The sequence below is a fragment of the Pygoscelis adeliae genome, unplaced genomic scaffold (assembly GCF_000699105.1).
Source record: "Pygoscelis adeliae isolate BGI_AS28 unplaced genomic scaffold, ASM69910v1 Scaffold580, whole genome shotgun sequence".
In the NCBI taxonomy this organism is placed as follows: Eukaryota; Metazoa; Chordata; class Aves; order Sphenisciformes; family Spheniscidae; genus Pygoscelis; species Pygoscelis adeliae.
In genome coordinates, this window is record NW_008823973.1 from 160,079 (window position 1) to 160,858 (window position 780).

The following is a 780-nucleotide window of genomic DNA, read 5'->3' on the forward strand; positions in this document are numbered from 1 at the left end:
GGAGCCGAAGCCTCCCTGGGGAACCCCTTCGGCACGTGCCCTTGCTCCAAGCTCCACGGCTGCCAGCCGTGTCCCCAGGGCGGTCCTGTCCCCGTCCCCCCTCCCCCACAGGGCCATTATCTGCACCCGGGACAGGCATGGCCTTAATTGGGTGTCTCCGCTGGTGCCGCCGGTTCCTGGCAGCGCTCCCGCTGGCATCTGGCCCCTGTCCCGCTGGGGTGAGGGACTCCGGGTCGTGCTCAGCAAAGCATTTATCGATACACATGGCCGGCCGCCCAGCCGAGGTTTTATTGCCTGGAGGCCGGACCCTTCCTGCCACAATCGGAAATCGATGCCGTCCGCACACCTCCTGGATCGATGGCTGCGGCCAGCCGGCTGTGCTGGGGTCAGCGTCCCCATCAATACCCCGTCGTTAATTAAGATGTGGAGGCTCAGCACCACGAGCCTGATGCAGAAGTTGGCTGCGGCTCAGAGCGGAGCCGGCGCGGGGCTTGTTTGCTTGCACAGGCAACACACGTGTCCCTGCGCTCCCCCCGAGGCGGGATCTGGCCACTTTCTCCCCAGATCCCGGCCAAAATTGCTGGAGGACACGGCCAAGGAAAACCTCCCGGGACGGGTCGGGGCACTCCGGCCGTGCCTGGCCCTGTGGGGAACTTGTGCCACGTGGGGTGACCCCGTCAGCTCTCCCAAAAGATGCGCCCCAGCAAGTCAGGGCATGCGGGGCTGTCCCTGGCCATCCCCTGGGCGTCCTGGCTGCCCCTGCAGCCCCACTCTCCCTTG

General features: G+C 66.4%; 1 protein-coding gene across 1 annotated transcript in view; it reads left to right on the plus strand.

Moving 5' to 3' along the window:
- The window catches only part of MYO18A (myosin XVIIIA), a gene marked incomplete at its 3' end in the record, with an annotated part of 29,597 nt that overhangs the window by 21,867 nt on the left and 6,950 nt on the right, over nucleotides 1-780 (plus strand). Inside the window, exon 6 of the mRNA XM_009324749.1 lies at nucleotides 112-676. Coding sequence (XP_009323024.1) covers nucleotides 112-676 — 565 coding nt within the window. The remainder of the gene's footprint in view (nucleotides 1-111; nucleotides 677-780) is intronic.